This window comes from Dufourea novaeangliae, unplaced genomic scaffold (assembly GCF_001272555.1).
Source record: "Dufourea novaeangliae isolate 0120121106 unplaced genomic scaffold, ASM127255v1 scaffold124, whole genome shotgun sequence".
In the NCBI taxonomy this organism is placed as follows: domain Eukaryota; kingdom Metazoa; phylum Arthropoda; class Insecta; order Hymenoptera; family Halictidae; genus Dufourea; species Dufourea novaeangliae.
This window is the reverse complement of record NW_015374010.1, coordinates 4,553,654-4,572,418: the sequence shown is the minus strand read 5'-3', so window position 1 is coordinate 4,572,418 and position 18,765 is coordinate 4,553,654. Positions and strand designations below refer to the sequence as shown.

Sequence of the window (18,765 nt, the reverse complement as noted above, 5' to 3'; positions counted from 1 at the left end):
CTGTCGGACAGGCTTGCAGCAATGCCGAGGAACAACACGAAGATACATTCAGCTGAGAGGTTATTCCCTTGGTGATGTTTCGAATTTTTTACGAGCGACTGATTTCGATATGTTCGATCATTTGGAGAGATCTGGCAGCGCCGGATTAAGGGGAGTTAGGGGGGGGGGTTATAGTCCCAAGCTCCACTTTCACGGGGGGCCCCGATTTAAGCCTTCTGGTTATGTTAAAAAATAATTGAATGAAATTATGTTCACCATTTCCATGTTGAAGTAAGTAAAAATTGTACTAAATTTAGAAATAAATCGGATTAATAATGAATTATTAATAAGTTATAATCAGGCATCCGTTAGGATGAGATGATGTTTAATCTACTCCTAACTATGATTTTTAACCTAAGCCTAATTTTGATTTCAAATTAGATCCTATGGTTTTTAACCGAATTTTAAATATGTTTTTCAACCTAATCCTAACTATAATTTCTAATCTGATCCCATTTAACGAATTTTGAATTTTGAATGACCGTTCCAACGATTCAGTCGTGTTACCTCGTAAAACAATATAATTTTTCGCCTGCTATGATTGTACTGAATCCACGCACTCGATTCTATCAAAACAGTCTCGATTTATGGCCAAGCGTAGGAGGACTCGCGCGAACTCGAATGTTCAAAATCTCCACAAACGTGGGAGAAACGCGCGACGATAGAGCGGGAGGAAGAAAAATAACAATGAAAAATGGATATCCGGTTGAATTTTTTCAATTTCTTTGAGAAATACCGAGTACTTGTCCGGTTGTATGTACAATTCCATTGAGTTCGATGTCGACGTGATCATCGTGGATCTTTGAATCCCATGCGGATCCAGGATCGTAAAGTTGATGTCATGGCGGACAATCTGGTCATTGCCTCGACGATTTACGGTGAAACGTCACGCAAAGATGTTGCTTATTCCTACACTATAGTTATTCAATGTACCTACTATTGAAGAATTTATATTTTTGTTAAGATTGTGATATAATTCAATGTTATGTTATCTCTAAGCACTAGTGTTTGACAAAAATGGCGCGAGGTACTGGAGACCCAAAATCAATTTATTTGACACATTCAATTAGTTTTTGCACAAGAAATTTTATTATCTATCTAATGTGTCTAATGAATCTGCGCAAAATGGAATTATATTAGAATGAATGCATTACTACTGTATATTAAATTCAGTAAAATGAAAGTCAAACAAAGGGTGATCCACAAAGTTATTTGCTTTGTGGTTCCTTCCAAATTATATTAAAATATATATTACGACTAACGTAAAATTAAACAGTAAATTATATAAAATTTCAAACCATCTGAAGTTAATACGGCTTTAATTGTTTAAATTGTCAAAAAAACAGCCTTCGAATGGCGGCCATATTGGTATCGCGTATGAAATGCCTTAAATCAATATTAATGTCTACCACACTTAAATTTATGAAAATATTTTTGTTCTTTCATTGCATCAACAACTCTATAAAATTCGTGACACTAAGCCCAATTATCACTTAAAACTTGATTCCATTATACATATCAATAATATCATGTAAAAATAACAATTTTATATTTGGCATCAAAAACATCGTAATATATGGCACAATACGGGACTAAATCGTTACATTTCCGAATATTCCATAAAGATTGAATAGATCGTATTGAATAAAATATCACAAAAATGCATTACGGTTTGTGAAGGAAGCACGGGAAACAAACGGCAGCAGTAGACGTGTTAAACACCGTGAACAAAGAAAAAAAATCGTCAGCGAGATTCATGATCGCTGTCACGTTTAATTGAACCGCCATTCGTTGTGCTTTAAAAACTGAGGAAAAAAGTCCGGTGCTTGAAGAAAATCGGGTGTGTGTGTGTGTGTGTGTATATGTACCGGCAACGCCGCAGCGAGTTTCAAAAGGTCGCTCGGTGCAGCGGTACCAGAAAGGGTTATGACGTCATGCCCACAACTCGTTTGGACCCAGGCTGGCGTCCTGATATAAAGATGCAATCCGTAAGTGTCGTAACAGAAAAAAGAAAAAAAGAAGATGAAGATGCAGGAGAAAGAACGAAACAGAAAAAAAGCCCTCGTAAACTCTTATCTGGCACTGCGAACTGATAGACGTTCATTAAGGGAGGTGACCGACCGAGCGCGCGCAATCGTCAAGCGTCGGAGCTCTTAACATCGTTTCGCATCGTTTCGATAAAATTTCTTATCACCTCGTTACTGCATCCTCTGTACTCCTGGTAACCTCGTTTAGCTTTTATGCAATCTTGCATTCGAAAGTGTCGCATTTTAACTGGCGAGTCGTTCGCGTGCGTTACCACTGTCCCGGTTGTACACTCGATAAAAATGATATAGGAGGAGATTGTATGTACCATTTTGCATGGCTCTACGAGAATTGGACGTGCGTTGGTGGAACAGGTCGTAGAAATCGTAATGGTGATTGGAAATTTGTAATTGAGAACGAAATTAAATATAGAGGGATAGATTTCTTAAATAAGGAAAGGTACAATATTTCGGCGCGGAAATGAAAAGTTGAGATGGAAAGTATTAACAAATAATATATGGATGATTGCTGGAGCACTTTGCAGAAAGTATATTGGTAATTAAAAAATTGTAATTGGAACAAAATTTAATTTACGACTCCATTTTTAAGTGGAGAGGTAACATTTGAGAGGTAACATTTCGGTGCAGAAAGGGAAAAAATGTAATTGAAGAGAAAAATAATTGACGGAATACTTTATTCTTAAGAAGAGAGGTAATATTTTAACACAGAAATAGCAAAGAGAATGAAAGGTACTAACTATAATACCAAAGAGTAAATAACAGATGGAAAAAACGCAGTGGTAATCGAAAAGTTAAGAAATCGAGTGTTAAGACTGAAAGAGACCGGAAACAATTTTCATTGTTCCTTCGAAGTAGTATCGTGTACATCTAATTTATAAGCCCCAGGAAGTTATTATTAAAGGCAAAGTAACTTCATTTTTTCCTTCCTTTTAACCTTTTATATTTAAAATAAATTTTCTTTGATAATTTTCATGGAGTTCGTCACTTTGGGAAATGAAGGGTTCGTATTATAAATACAGACGAAGCAAAGCTTCGATCGCTGGGTGGAGAATAGCTACGAAATCATCTATCGAAGACTATCATCTTCATGTCACAACGCGTCATGTCACCTCGTATCGGCGAGGGTTTGGGGACGTGTTGCGAAAGAACGGATTCGCGGCACTTCTGTGCGAGAATACAGAGTGCGGGCGGGCTTCGTGGGAGTCCGCCGACAATTCCCACTTCTCTCGACCGCTGTTCGTCTTCCTCCGCATTTGGAAACGTTTCTGCCCGGTGACGCCATGCCATGGTTCTTTGTTTTTTTTTTATTCTTCTCTTCGGACGCGTACACGTTATCGTCGAATAATTGCATCGAGAAGATGAAGAAAAGAAACACGAATTGTGGTATAGTCGTTAGTGGACCGAATGGTCCACGCAGGGACCGCGTCACGCCATACCGATTGGTCCGCCTCGGTTACGGGCAGAAGCAGACTAACCACTTTATTCTTAGTTGGAGGAGATTTTATTTTATTCTTTATTCTCATGAAATTTCCAACGAAAGAACCTTGTTCCTGGATAATTATTACTTATAAACATAGTTTAAAAAACTCTGGTCTATTTACAAGATTTTGTGTGGGCAACTAAAATTCTGACAGATTAGATAAACATAGACATTTCTACTCTCATACTTTTTCGAAACTTTTAGTTTTCCCTTCCTATAATATACCCAGTGCTGTTTTAAACAAGAACATACAAAATTGTGAAAGCAAATTCAGAAATGAGTTCCTGGGTACACGGTTGCCTATATAAGGGTTAAAGTGTTAAAGACTTGTGGTCAAGTTCTGACTGTTTATAAATCTTTCCTTACGTTTTAATATCATATGTATTGACTTGTTTTAAGTCTTCTATAATCTCAGCCTTCTATTTTTTGTTAAGCAGTGCCACATATTTTATTATAGTTTTAATACTTTAATTAGTAATGCTGAATTGAAAATAAAAAATCTGCTAGGCATTTATTAATATTCATGAAGGCCTCTTTGTAGAAATATAAATTCTATCTACAATTTCATATCTTTTTCATATTGTGTCCATCTTTTGTGTGCAGTTGTATTGGTTCCTTTGAGTGCAGATAGAAAGTGATTCTCATGGAGAATGATTTTATTGTTAAGAAACTTTAATATAAATCATATTGATAAACATGACCTTGTGTTGACTGAATGTTTTAATACAAACAATAATTTTAATCTTTAATGATATTTACGAGAATACGTAGAACTATAAACATGTTATATTAGAGGATGTTAACCAAAATGGCGTTTAAGTGCGAAACCAATTAAGAGACATCTGCCACACTATCTATTTGCGTAACACTGACATATTTTACATTCTGTTACTACACCCACGATGTTGAAATTGATTCATAGTAATGAAAAAAAATCGTCTGCGCTCGTCGTTAACGATTTTATGGTATAGTTGCGTCAGTGACTAAAAATTGTCCCTGCGCCGTGTCATCGTTCGCCCTTTTCGGATGGTAGAAATGTAATCGAATGAATAGTAAAAATAAAATATTCCTAACGCAGTTGTAGAAATTTATATCGTTAGTTGCAGAATTTATATCGTTTGTATTATCAATAAAAATATATACGGTTGGATAGTCGTGAAACGAATTTAAATTAATTGTGTAATGTTGAAGCTGATAATCATCGTTATTTATTTTTAAAAGCTTTTATGAACAGTAATTGGAATAATGTATTTTAGGAAGATACCATTCAGATATGTACGGTTTCGAACAATCATAAAATTAATCCACGTTCTGTTTTATACACAGAGGTGTGCGAATTATTGAAACTCAACTAGGTATCAAAGGAACAATAAACGATAACTTTTAGTATTTGTTTTCGAAAAACGAATGAATGCAATATTACATGTTTGAATCAAAGCTTTGTGTCTTTCATTAATTATTGATTTAAAAACATTCAATTGGAATAAAATTTGAAATAAATTCACGAGAATAGTAAGGATACTCTACAAAACTAGAAACAATCGTGATAAAATGTACAAAAAGTTATAGATAAGAGAAAAACTGTTTGTCTTAATTTTCTCAGTTAACGTTTCTAGTCTATGACCTCATAAAACATTCAAATTAGTAATAAATATATAAGAAATAACTTTTTCAATATAACTTCCAAATATTTCCACAGAGAAATAGCAAAAATGTAAAGATTCCGTTGAATTTAATAATTCACAGACCTCTATCATTGAATCTAACGGTTGTTAAAGCAATTAATACTTTGAAATTATATTAGCTACACCAATGAGTAACTCTTTATTCTTTACCAAAATTCACTATGTATTTTTTTCCAAGAAGATCAAAAATCAATATTCCTTTACTAATAATCGCCATTGTCGTTAAATATGCTATACCCTTTTCATCGATCTCAAGGATGACACAAAGTGATCAATAATTACCAAAATTTGATTACAACAACAAATTACTCATTTGTACGCATAATATATCAAAAGAAAAACGTTGCACACCACTGAATGGTAGGAAGACAGATTTCAATTTACGGTAAAAATTTAAGAATAAAATTTTAAGTGGCTATTCTTGGATGAAATTGCTCACTTACCCTGTAACCCTTTTCTCCGGTGCCGCCATACTCGCCACCAGCTCCTTTCTCACCCTTTGGACCGTCTGGACCATCTGGGCCGATGTCACCCGGCAGACCTTCCGGTCCCTGTGGTCCAGGGATTCCGGTAAAGCCAGGAACACCTTTTATGCCCGTACAATCGCATTTCTGTGAATCCTTGCAGATCTGAAAGAGACGAAAAGATATCACAGATTAAAGAATGTTCGTTGATTTTTATAGATTCGTGATGAAAAATCGTATAGAAATCGTTATAAAATTTCGATTATCGAAGTTAAATGTATTCGTCCAATGTTTTTGAAAATATATCAAAATTATATTATTCGCACCAGTGACTTTTTATATTGGCTAATTGTGCCTCGCCATTACTAGAATTGGGTAGCCAAAGTTAGAAAGATAAAGCATATGCTTAATATACTCTTCACATTCGGATTTTGGCTAATATCACCAGCCAATGGAAGAAGAGGTCAGCCATTTTACGAACTGACCAGATATCGGATTCTGCTCGTTAGAGATATACGAAAATTATTCATCATTATCACCTGAATATAGAAAACCTTATGTATAATAAATCACACATTTCAAAATCGACACTGTAGCAATTAAACTTTTGATTGGTTGAAATTTAATAGAAACGATTTTTAAAAAATAATTCAGTGTTACAGGAATATAAATATAAATTATGAATTTCGGACAAGGCTGAAATGGACGACAGACTATATCTGTAAAGATCTTGATTCCATAGGACTGGATATGTCAATAAATCGTATTGCAAGCTCGACGTCCACATACACTACTCAAATAATTACAGGATCGCTACTGTGGAAAGTTTTGATGCGTTAACCAAGTGAACGAAATGAAATAAATACTATACTTTGTTGAATTGACATCTTTTCGTAGGGTATTAATACCTATGTTTATTTTTATAAAAAACCTTTACAGGACTTATTGATGCCATTGATGGGACACAGCAGCTGTAGCATGTGATCCTCTAATTGTTTCGAGCAATGTAGTATTACTTTTTTTATTAGCTGATACGACCCTACCTAACGAATGAAGAAAAAAGTTGCTTCCCTAAAAAAAATGCGTTTCTATTTTCTCAGAATATGGTCCCAGAGGAAATGAGCGAAATATTCAGGGGTAACCTAAAGTTTAGGTTACAAAGAGAAGAATATTGCGCTATTTTAAGTTCAGACAATAACGAACCAAAAAGAAAAGTACTTTGTAACTTTCAATTCCTTAAACGTGAGAATTCTAATTTTGATAATAAAATAATATTACTTCTTGAATGAGTAAACGCTCGACAAACAATTATTTAATTTCCTTAACCATTTAAAGGTCAAAATTACGCCCCTAGACACTCGAGGTTGTCACTATGTATTATTCGAATAAAATTACGTCCAATTCCAGCTTAAGTTCCGCGAAGGAGGGTGTGTTAATTAGGAATGGGTTACGCCATTGCATCCCGAAGGACGTTGTCTATTTGAATAATGTGAAAGTGTAGGTAGAATGAGCACCGTGGTTCCCAGCATTCGCTCCGCGGGATGAAAGTCGTTCTGCTTGTGTCAACGAAGACTCGAGGAACGACCAGAGTCCAGCTTTTTCGAGGAAGCCCCGTCTAACAATGTGTACGTACACACGCCAGTTCTTTCTTCGTCGTTCATCCTTTCGCTCGGTCTTTTTGCCACACGTGATTCGAACACGTTGCAAAACATTTCTCGTATTAAAAAAGTAGAAGAAGAACCGTTTATGTTTCGTCGGTTATTCACGTTGGTTATTCAGGTGCTCCGCTGTTTATTGTGAGTCGAATATAGAGATTTGGGGCGTTAACCTTACCGGCACGTCGAAACGATCCTGCTCGAGGCATCACCCCCTAGCGCGCTATACTATCGGGTGTTGGGGAAATTTTTCTTTAAATATAACTTGTAGTAAATAATAAATAAACGTAAGATTTTCATGATAAATAATGTAGTATTGTATAATGTTAAAGCGAGAGACTTCAGATTATTTTAATCATTTTTTCATGATTATTATTATTATTTTTACAATACATTGTACAGAATACGTTCAGAGAAATTGTTATGATTTCATCTTCATCGTTCCTTAATTTCATCTTCAATGAACTCACCGCGCGAGTCATACGGAGTGACTAAAAATATTCGAGAGAAAGCAGTTACATCATCGCGAAACAACATCGAAATCTTCGTTTTTTTTTCGTCTACTTTATTACCGTCACTGCTGGGTTTCGGCGTTCCGTGGAATCGTTCGAGGTAGCACCGCGCAACTATATATTTCAGCGATGCCCGATTGTGTTCGCGAATTAAATGTTTACCGAACGATTCCTCCGTTCGTTCGTTTTTAAACGTGGGCCTGGTAATCCGAGCCGAACGGTTCAACATTTTCATGACAGGGATTCATGTAACAATAGAAAAAGCGAAACCGCGCTTCTGCATTCGCCCACGATCGAGGATTATGTAGAATCAAGGTCAGTCTTGCATTAATGCATCAGTTTAATGCCTCCCACGTGATTGGTTGTGACAAGTCACCTTGTTTCCAATCGCGTGTCAAGGTATCCTCGTCACTTTGGAATTTTACGAAACGTCTGTGCGGCACAGGATGCACCGAACCCTGGATTAATCGCCCCCAATAATCTTCGAAATCGATTTAATTTAACATAGAACCGTGGTAAATATGCGATTGTAAAAGAAAATTGGTTGCATATACTGAAACCGAATGTTTAATCTTTTATTGCATTTTACAGAGCCCTATGGACTATAAATAACATTCGTTACTACTATTCAACATATTACCCTAGTTTACCCGATTAAAGGTTTAAAAAATATATAGGCTTAATAAGGAATAGTGGATTACGCATTCATACACCTAACAATATATATGTTATTTTGTAAAAATTGTCCTCGTAAAAATTTCAGGAACATGTTAATTCGTTATATCTTCACGAACAACATAGTGAAATTAGAAAAATAATAACGTATCTTTATCTTTCGAATATAAAACTACTCCAATAAATGAGCATATCTTTAGTACAATACAATAAACACAAAATATGTCAGACTTCAATTTTGAATATTTTTGGTGCTTACATACGATGCAATAACAAAATGTATGTTACAAAATCACAAGGTAATATTATTTATTGAATTACGGAGAAAAACAATTTTTATCAGATACGTTATAAAAAATAAGAAACACAAGCATAAAAATAAGTGATATAATTATTGACTTTCGTTATTCGTTCAGTTTTCGTTCAAAAATTTGTCTTTACCTTTTCCATAATATCAAAAATTTTAGATCTTCAAATTATAATAACCTTCTGCTAATATTACACGAAGTAGTTACTCAAACCACTGACTTTTGTACTAATTTGAATATTTAATTCCAAAATGGATTTACTGTCAACGAGTTACTTTTTAAAATACTTCAAAAAACAGTAATTCACGTGAAAAGCCGATGTCTGCATATGGATTCATCATTGCAGACTATTTTCTCCGGTCTTATCGCGGCTGATTTTCATTTTTGCATGTTGACCTCGACCGGCGAACGATCTTCCAAATATGTAAAGGTCTCTCAGCGAGCGCCCGTTCTCAGCCGTCGTAGTGACGTAACGTGCAAGCTTGGAGCTGGAATCGTGTTCGTCCGCGTGACATAATGTCGCGATTACGCGATAGGACGATCTGTCGCGAATTATATGTCGCGAAAATCATCGGCTCGAAATTCGAACACCCCAAAGAAACAGCTTTCGAGCCTCACAAAAACGATAAAAGTTGGCGACCCCGAAGATCTCCAATCTTCTTTTCCACTGAAAGACCGTACGTGGCAAAATGACGTCGAGAAGATGTAAAATTTTATGCAAGTGCGGATGTAGGAAACTCTGTGAACATTTGGAACATCGAGTATACTGTAATTTGGTATTTTCTATGGTAATTGGTAGATTCTATTGACCTAAGGATTCGAGATTCTTTTATTCAGTTTTCTCAAAATTTCGAATTCGTGGAAGATCATTAGAGAAAATATGGCGTTAGAAATTTCAATTTCCTGTACAGGAGGTAAGAATAAAATTGATGGATTGAATATTAACTGTGTTTAACACTTGTTTAACATGCTGAACGCTGAATTGTTATTGTTAACTTTTCTGTTCACGAAGTGTAATACAACTAATATAAGTGATAATACAAGTAAACGTAAAAAATTATATAATTAATTATAATACTGTATTATTTTTATTTTTCAATGCCTTTTTTTATATTTTATGGCGTGAGTCACTGATGCTCGACACGACCCGAGCAGAAAGTTTATCGTCGAAAGTTAATTTATTGTAATACCGGTGACCGACACAGCGCTGAACGTGTTAAATAAGTAATATAGAGTTAATAAATATGCGTTGTAAACATGATTCTTATTTTCAATATGGGTTCTTCATAAACACGTTCCGCCATTCTGTCAGAGAACCGTAATATCCCCACTACTTCTCGAAATTATGAGATGCAGGCTGTCTTTTCGTACCTCCCAGTCGAATTTACAGCCAAATATGGCTTTCTTCTGTGGACCACTCTTGCATGCTGCAGAGCGGATAAGAGAGAGAATATGAGTGCTTGAAAAATGGATCGAGACAGATAATACTTCAGATATTCCGCACTGGAACGCATTGTTTGCGCACCTCCTGGCTTGCACTGTCGCTATGATTGAAACGACCTGTCATCCAACGAAATTTAACATACATCTGTCCGCAAATATACCTAGTGGATCCGAGGGATGTGTTTATAGAGAGAGCGTAATGTCGTATCCCTGAATTTCACACATATCGCACTGTTGCTACAAAATTGACATGTGTTTTTCGAGTTATTACTGTGACGAAGTTTCAGAAACACTGTTCGATCAATCATTAAATGTGTTCATTTTTTTAGCTTCATAAGTTGGTTAACAGACAGCAATTACGTCATGTTTACTGTTCGGAATGAGAAATTTGTGATAATTTTTTCTGTTTTTTTTAGATGCTAAAGTTTTTGAGTTGTGTCACTTCTGTTGCAAGGGTGCCATTAACTGTCACCTCGAAAAGTTAATGTAATTTTAATATACTTTAATAATTCATTTTGTACAATAGACATAGGTTAAATAGTAAAATTACAGCTACTTCTTTAGTGTGATTTTGCAATCACTTTCTACTCACGTAGTCGCGTTTTTGAGTCACAAATTGCACTTTCATTTTTCATCCTTAAGTACATGTATTTCCTTGTTATTATGTAAATCAGATTCCCAATTTGATAATACAATTTTTTGAACACAATTTTTTGTACGTTACGCATTTATTATGTAAACTAAATAAAGTTGCAGTATTGGGGCATTGACTGTAATTGGGATATTTACCCTATGTCTAGTTGAATTTTGATTAGCAAGACGCACAAGAGAAGATTTTCTGCTTTGAAACGCTAAAAATAAACAGTTTAGGAATCAATTAAAGTACCATTGTGTGGGTGTAGCATTTGCGGGTTGCGGCGGATAGCAAACGCATTTCACTCGCATATTCGATCAATGCTAAAGGATGTGTTAAACGAGACGACGGAATACCATGTTACGCGTTATGACTGGCAATCTACATCGTGAACGATGTGCACCACTTAAGCTAAGAAGACTGTCCTTGTCGACAAATGTATGCGGTATGAATATGTATCTGCTTCACTGGAAACACTGTTTAAACACAGATCTCGCTGTGAATGAAAGGAATAACGAATCTCTGTTGTTGTTGTAATTAGAATATTTACACTATCCCTGGCAGAAACTATTTTTATCAAATATGAATTCTGTAGAACATGAATCACCCGGTATGGACCATAAGGTAATTTCTATCTAAAAAATTTCACTTTTAAGCTCAGATTGAACACTTATAACTACCTATACGATATGGGAATAACAGAATCCTAGATACAGAACTGTTAGAATGATAAGTAATATGTATTATTAGGTTGTTGGACATGAAATGTCACTTTCGATTGTTACCTTCGGTTGCACTTTTGTGAATGAAAATTATTAACAGTAGTCACCATTTGCACGTTAAGTTAAAGATAGGTCTGTACTTTTAACGAGGCACTATTTGTTTTACAAATAAAACTACTTAAAAGTATTTAATATAAATTAAACCAGATGGTGGGAAAATTTGTCCACTATTTATGGTTTCTGTACACATTATTTGTTAACAAAACAACATATTGTAAAAAAAGAGTGCAATTAGTAATGTTTTTCTAAAAACTAATTCAAAATTTTTTAATTTACTTCGAAGAACTTAGGTTTTAATAATAATTATACAAACATACATTTTATGATGGACCGCAAATAATCATAATTTAACTAATAAAAATCGTTTCATGTGCATTTTATCTGCAACAACCTAATAATCAAAATTTCCTTCGAATTTACCATTAATGGAGAGGGCAACTTTTTCCGGCATTTAGTATCATAAACCTGTGTATAGTAGGTACTCATGGTCCTAGAAATATCACGTGTAAAGGTATACTGTGGAATCTTCAACGCACAATTTCACATGCTCCACAACTTCTGAAGTGATCTTGTAAACCTAATCGTGAAGAGCGGGCTCCAGCATGTGCCATCCGTTTTCGCCGAATGGCGGACGTTTACGAGACCCACGACTCCAAATATTTACGCTGCCGCCGAGGTTCCTGGACCTATGATGTCAAATTTACTGTAAAACCTTGTAAACAGTTTTTTCTTCCTGGATCAAGGAGCAGAACCTTTGGAAGCCAAACTACGACGAGTTCTTTTTATGTCTCACCGTGAGTCGTATGTGATCCACCAAAATCACTGAATATTAATGAATACCTCAAGTTACTGTAACATATTAATCACCAGATTGCAGATTTTCTGTATTTATAGCCCATAAGGCTCTGTGAAATACAATAGAAGACAAAACTTTCATCGGATCCTATGATTTTTCTATTTTAGTCTGAACCCAATAATCATTATTTCAATATGAAAATAACACTGAAATTATTAATGAAATATTCGAAACTGATTATTATGTAAAATATGCTACTTCCGTAACTGTAGTAATTTATTCTTCTACTAATCCATTCATCGAACTGTTTAGTTAAACGTTGTACGCCACTTCAAAAAAGGGGACTCAATTATTGTATCAGGTAAATTCCTTTGTTGATCGGAAAAGAATCAAAAAGACTGCCGAGCAAATTGCGCGGGTTGAATGCACAGTTTTAATTTTCCCCCGTTCCGCTACAGCATCGAAGAACAATCTCCCTCCAATGCCGCAAAATCCCGATCATGTTTGTTCGATAAAGGTGCACCAACAATGGCTGTGTCGGCGACGCGGAATTAAAGTATTGTTAAACATGTTCTGCACACGCAGGTAACACGCGCGCTCGCGTTCACCGGCGAATGCGATATTGCTGTTATCGTGCTCGAGGCGTTACAGGGTTCAATTCCACGGTGGACGTACCCCGCACGATGCTGTTACCTGGTAATGGAATGAACTCGATACTTGTAATTTTCGCGCGGTTCGACGACTAACCTGTGCGTCACTGTTTATGGTGCAATCGATGCCTTATGGAAGGTTCCATTGCAATGTGTTTGTGGGTGAAAAGGTTTGATAAATTAGTTTCGACATACGTTACTTGGAATCCTGGATGACCTATTTATTTCTTGAAATATTTTTACCGCTTTTTAGAGCAAAGTGTCTTGGACGTAGTTACGAATGTTCTTTCTTGAAACCATTTTTCAGATTTTCTTACGGCATATGACTTTTTTTGTATTATTTTACATTTAGTAGTTATTATTATTGTTGTTGTGGAATTATTGTTTTCTGGCTTTCGAAGTTATTTTTATGGAAAACTATATATACATTAGCTTCATGTTCTATTTAGAATCGTGCAAGACTTTTCCGATTGTATGATGACTCTACGATATTTTTCTTTATCGTGAAGGGCAATGGATGTACTTCAAGTAATAATAATAAACAAATGAACTTTTGTGTTAGCGAAAATGATATATTTAACAGAATATTAATTACTCAATCATTAAACACTCATCACACGAAACCTTCAAAATGAAAACCTTCAGAATGAAAACCTTCACAATTAAAACCTTCAGAATGAAAACCTACAGATTCACAATTATGTATAAAAACATTGTCATTGCACGAAGGATTATTTCAGAAAGATTATTCAGACAGATTATTCTTCTAACCGCGAATTGCCGGAATTCAGGAATTCTAGTCGATCCTCCTGAAGTTTGATTCTAAAACCTTAACATGACTCTGGTGCGTCGGGAAAAAAGGAGCAGCACTGGAAATGGCTCCGATTACATAAAATTGTCCGGGTCTAAAAGTTCGACGTAACGTGCCTGCTAAATATTCAGCCAGCACACGGTCGGCTTATACAGGAACCCTTTACGATGTAAGCAGGAAATCCGAGAGACGATGAAACCATTTGCCAGAAATTATTGTATTCGACGCGTGTGTGTGACGCTATTTTGGTGTACCTTTTGGTTCTAAACTGTGATATAATGATTAGTATCCTAACTGTCTACGATTCAGATCACTAATTTGTTTAAAACAAATAACTCGATCATTTATTTATTGTTACGTTTTATATGTTTATTGAGAAAAGTAATTATTAGAGTCTTTATTCTGTTTTAATAACAAAAACTTCCTAATAGAAGAAGTAGGTATCTGTGTAGATTCCAATTTTGTAAATTGGTCTTTAAAATAATGCGTAGTTTATTTATTAGTAAGGACTACTTTTTTATACGAACTCAGACTGTTTTTAATTCAAATTGAGAAGGTTTATGAGTAAGGAATGATATGACGTTCGTACATAAAGTTTCTTTGGACCGAAGTTTTTAGGACCGCCATTAATTCGGTACAGACTTTCCTCTCGCTAGACGTTTAATTTTTTATCCTTGTTGATACAATCTGGTATTCGTGAAACTTTTTATTTAGTTCCTTCATTCTGAATAAATAATTTTATAATTCTGATGCAACATTCCACCGAACATTGCAATTCCCTATAAATCATTTGCTCCACTGCAATTAGAAAAAACGTTTCTGCAAAAAGCATATATCTTTACGATATGTCCAACTCACAGAACTTCACTCTGTTACATCGATAATAATCAGAGTATTACCCAGTAATATTTTCACATACAATTTATGACACCTTTGAACTTTTTAACTACGGCTGACGTCAGTAGACGAAGAATTAAAAAGAACTAAAAACGAAGAGAAATAAAGCTTTGTCTTCCTACCTCATTATATTGATATTTTTTCTATAAAACAAATATTTGCTTGTTTATATTCCTACTTATTATATTCATTAGTATCATTTCCTCACCCATTTTTTGCAATTGACCGGCCAGTTTCATAAATATGTACCCGTAGTAAAAGGGTTATTAACTCGCTCATATATATATATATCGCTATTTCGAAAGAACAATGATACAAGTGTAAAATTTGAAAACTTTGGGTAATATATGTCACTGGAATGAGAAATACCTTTGTGACTAATACAACTTAAAAGTAACCAAAACAATTACTTTGTTCCCCTCATCAAACATTTTTTTCTCATTATTTAATTACAAGTATGACCAAATAAAACTATTTTGTTATCTTCTGAAAAATTATTTTCTTCCAGTTGTGTCATTGTTATTCCAGAACACTGATATGTTCCTTCAATATTGCACTAAATAATCTTTATAAATATATATTTTTTTTATTCAAACAAGAGAGAATAAACTTTAGAAGATTTTTCTTGAAATAATTGATTATGAATGCATATATTCGAGACAGAGAACGTTAAAAACTTTATTGGAGTGACGAAACGACATCTCAGTTATCAGTAATTACTTAAAGCCGCTGCAATGGCGGATTCCGAAACGTGTGCGACGTTTCAACTGCCTGGGTATAATCATTCGGGAAATGAAAAGATAGTTATCATAATAATCTCATGGAAAGGGGTCTAGATTCTATAAAAGATCTAGCAAAACGTCCCGTTCCATTCCTTCATTAAGTAAAAAGGTACAAATTTTGAAGTTTTCATAAAGTACAGAGTATCCCATCTAAGGTGTTCCATGCTATTTTCCCTTACAACAATTTTCTAATTTCTTTAAGATAATTATAGTGTCTAACTCCCAGTTATGGTGTGAGAGCTGTTTTAACTACTAGAATTTATAATCTCTTCTTAAAAAAAATGTGAGAAATACTAGAAGAGACTAAATTGTTATTTACATGGTCTTTGTGAATTATATTGTTCTCCACTGTTGCTATTAGACAGAAGATCAAGACTAAAAATGGCACGTATGAAATGAATAAATAGTTATCGTAATAATCTCATGGAAATTACTCTATATTCTCTATACTCCAGAAACAATATGTAACATACTCTGGTGAAAAGAGGCTAACGTGCGAAAACGGTTTTCTACTTTCATTATTAATGCATGATTTTAATTGTAAATTGTGAAGTCAATAATAATTACGCAAAGAGCATACTACTGTTGCCTATGAAAAAACCCGAAGAAGTTAAAATCGATTTTTTCACACCATAACCCCTTTTTATCACGGCTCGTCAAATAACGTTTCATTTCATCAAGTAAAAAGGTATAAATTTCAAAATTTCCATAAAGTGCAGGGTATTCCATACAAGGTGTTCCAACCAGTTCTGTCCTAGATAGTTACAGACAGTATAGAAAACAAGAAAATTAAAATCTTTGTGGATCCAACAGCTGCGTTATCAGTAGACTGCGGATTTTATGCATTATAGCTTTTATGCATTTATAGGGCTCTGTGAAATACAATAAAAAACGAAACTTTCATCAGATCCAACGAGTTTTGTATTTTATTCTAAGTCCAATAAGATACTTCAGAGGGAAAATAAATTTCTACAATTGCTTCTGTCTTCATAGATTCCTTTAGAAACTTTGATTTTGCATAAAAATCCGTACTCTAGTTATCAGTAATTAACGCATACCCGGCCCAATCACGAATTGCGAAACATGCGCGACATTTAAAGTGCCTGGGCAAGATTCGTTCAAGGCGCGGCTAAACGAAAAGAAAGAAAACGATGCGATCATATGCACGATTAATTGTGACACTTCGCGCGAGACGTCGTATATACCCTGTAGGTTTATGCAACCAGTTTCTGGGCACAGATCGCCCGGACCGGTCCAATTCGGCGCGAAGGCAAGGTATATCAACGGTGTGCCGAAATCATCCGAACTTTCTCAGCAGTGTTCGCCGAGCATTAACCTATTTATGAGTTACACGCATCGAACGAAAACTTTTATCGATGATTAAACGCGTCTGACGGTGTCGGCGGCCCTTTATGATTCACCGTCGCGAGACGAACCATTCACGCGTAATTTCTTTCTGGAATAATTAAACGTACAAACGTGGACTGTGATTATTCATCATTTACAGTATAATAAGAACGTAAATGATGTCCTGGATGATCTATTTTACCGTGACAATATTTTTGGTGGAATGCAATTAACGTTTTTATTATGGCGATTTATTCTTCGAGTAAAGTCTAAGTGAAATTGTTGGAATATTTTCAAGGAGTGATTGAAGGCAAAGATTAATCATAGAAAGTTTGCTTTTTTATTGGAAAATCTTATTTTCTGAGAGGCGTTTTGGAAAATATATTCTTGGTTGAGGAATGTGTTTGAAAATATTCTCCGGAGAAATGAATGTATGCGTATAATATTAATATTACTTTATCTATTACGTACAATATTTATCTCGTCAAGGGGGACAATTGAGTGCAATGGGTTAGCACGTCTGAAAATAATGTTAGCAGTAATTATGTTGACTCACTTCATTGAATACTTTTTACCAGGTTTGATGTATTTACCAGTAAGCGATACTATTTTATCGCTACACTAGCAAAACCTCTTAACTCCACTAACTCTAGCTAGTACTATGTACTCAAACTCTATAAATAAAGTATTTACCCGGTTTTACAAGTGTTAAACTATTACAATTCGCCTCTAATTTGTTTCCCACCGATGTGAAATCGTTCTGGTATTCGTATAAAAATACGTCATCCTCTTTTGCAGATTAGGAATACACGTGCTAGGTGGTAACAGAATCCAGGGATGCAAGATACAGAGGCAGGACGAGGGTAAAGCCATCGCCGGGACTGAAGAGAGGGCGAAGAGGAGCCAGTCTACGGAATCTGCATAATGTGCAGTAATATTAAGCGTCCTCGGCTCGGCTGGATGACGCTGGCCAAGCGGAATTGTAAGCAGATCGTCGGTATGTATGAATATACAGTGCGTTTCAGAAATATATCAACCCCTTAGAAATGGAATAATATGATTCCAGTGGAAAATTTAAGTGCTATGTACTTCAATTCTTCAGGAAACTCAATCGTAATAAAATTCTAACTACAATCACGATGAGTAAACGTAAACAATTAATTTTACTGGAATAATAGTGTTCCAGTAGTATTTCGAAAATTATACAAACCCCCTGATAATTGAATAGGGGAAGATTCTGGTGGAAAATTTAAGTATATACCATGTATTTCATTTCTTAAGAAAATTCTACCGTGGTAAATTTCTAATTAAAATCAGGATGATTAAAGGTGAACAATAATTTTGAGTGGAGAATAGCGTTCGAACAGTGTCTCCAAAAATATACCAACCTCTGAATAATTGAACGGTGTAAGATTCTGGTGGAAGGTTTAACCACTGCTTCTTTTCATAAGGAAGCTCAATGGTAATAAATTTCTAATTACAATCAGGAGATTGGCGAAAAACCCCGACCAATCAGAGCTCGCCCGGCAGACTCGCGCTCTGATTGGTCGGGGTTTTTCGTTAATATCTCGTTAACAAAGCCTCGAATAACATTTTTGCTAAAGAAAAACTTGTTTCAAATCGCCCGATGAGTGTCCCATTTCAGGGACCTGCAATATTTTTCTTATACCCTGCATATAGAACGCTGGTAGTTCTACCGTTAAAATGACAAAAAGCTCTCGATCGGATAACGCAGAGTCTCGAAATATTTCTGGACGTCA

At 35.2% G+C, this 18,765-nt stretch overlaps 1 protein-coding gene across 1 annotated transcript in view; it reads right to left on the bottom strand.

Annotated features, from left to right (window-relative positions):
• The window catches only part of LOC107188483 (collagen alpha-5(IV) chain-like), an 85,162-nt gene that overhangs the window by 40,282 nt on the left and 26,115 nt on the right, over nucleotides 1–18,765 (bottom strand). Inside the window, 1 exon segment of the mRNA XM_015576775.1 lies at nucleotides 5,693–5,878. Coding sequence (XP_015432261.1) covers nucleotides 5,693–5,878 — 186 coding nt within the window.